The 1,418-nt window shown below is 43.2% G+C and overlaps 1 protein-coding gene across 1 annotated transcript; it reads right to left on the reverse strand.

Moving 5' to 3' along the window:
* Nucleotides 1-305: 305 nt before the first annotated feature.
* LOC120361807 (sperm protein associated with the nucleus on the X chromosome N2-like) lies at nt 306-1,036 on the reverse strand. Its single transcript, XM_074391572.1, is given in 4 exon segments — nt 306-469; nt 508-643; nt 645-698; nt 1,004-1,036. Coding segments are annotated over 4 exon segments (387 nt in total).
* Nucleotides 1,037-1,418: the final 382 nt, after the last annotated feature.

Here is a 1,418-nt window from a genome sequence, read left to right on the forward strand (position 1 = left end):
ACCAAGTCCTGTTTTTCCTCTCCTGTGAGATAAAATTTTAAGAAGAAAATTTGTCTGCAGGAATCAATCCTCCCCTAGTGCTTATTTGCAATGTCTGGCTAACTTTCAAGCTGTGGGTCTGTCGGCCAACCCTAGAAAGCCTCATCCCCCTCCCTTCCCAAATGCCTGCCTCTCCCCTTCTCTTCCTCCCCACCATCAGAAAACAGGCAGAGAGATACACAGTCTTCAGCTCCTCAAACTTGATTTCATTGTAGTCATCACCATCAGTGGTGATGATTTTTCAAGTTTGGTTTCTCCATGTGTGACTAATCCTTCCCACTGTCCTGTGAAGATCCTTCAGATGAGTCCATGTCTTCCTCCTCCTGTGAGGATCCTTCAGATGAGTCCATGTCTTCCTCCTCCTGTGAGGATCCTTCACGTGAGTCTAGGTCTTCATCCTCCTGTGAAGATCCTTTGGATGAGTCTAGGTCTTTGTCCTCCTGTGAATATAACTCAGATGAATCTGGGTTTCATCCTCCTCCTCTTGGATTGGATCCATGGAGTTCTCTCGGGACTGGTCATTCTCCAGTTGATTTGAATTTATTTTCTTATCCTTCCTGTAGTAAAACACTAATATTGTTAGGTATTCTGATTTTTTTTTTTTTTGGCTTTTTCAAACTCTGTTTGGAGGCTAAGACTCTGTCCAGTGTCTCCTGTGTCTGGTAAGAAAACAGGGAGAGGCCAGAAAGACATTATTTATGGTGAATAGGGTAGAGACTGGATAGCCAGGGGGGTTTTATGAGAAGGAATGCAGGTTGAGAAAGGGGTTTGTGCCAGAGAAGAACAAGGTGGAATCATAGGGTAGGGATCTATGGGGAAGAAGAAGAGGAGCATAGCTAGGGTCATTTGTGTTAGTGCAAACTGCACCATTTTGTAAGCTCTTTGCGGTTTTGCAGACCTTGGTCAAAGTGAAACATTCCATGGGGTGTCAGGCTGTGAGAAACATCCTGCCTAACCACCTCACCAGAAGGTGGTCAAAGGCTCGACTGAAAAACATTCCTATCACATCTTGCTTGGCAAAGCTCTAAGGAACATCACCACAGTGATATTCCACCAGAAAAAGGGCCAAACCACCTAATCATAAGCACATCTCATAAATAACCTGCTGGTCAGCAAACCATACTGCTCAGATCCCTCCCATCCATACCTGTTAAGTACCCCAGCCTGTAAGCAGTGGTGGGCTCTGGCATTAAGCTGGTCCCCAACTCCAGAAGGTGTCTGCAATATACATGTGTTGCTGTTTGAACCAACCCCTCTCTGTGTGTTTTTCTTTCTTTCTTTCTTTTTTGGTTTTATTATTTATTTATTTATTTATTTATTTATTTATTTATTTATTTTTTATTGCATTTTAGGTTTTGGGGTACATGTGAAGAACATGC

Source organism: Saimiri boliviensis, chromosome X (assembly GCF_048565385.1).
Source record: "Saimiri boliviensis isolate mSaiBol1 chromosome X, mSaiBol1.pri, whole genome shotgun sequence".
NCBI lineage: Eukaryota > Metazoa > Chordata > Mammalia > Primates > Cebidae > Saimiri > Saimiri boliviensis.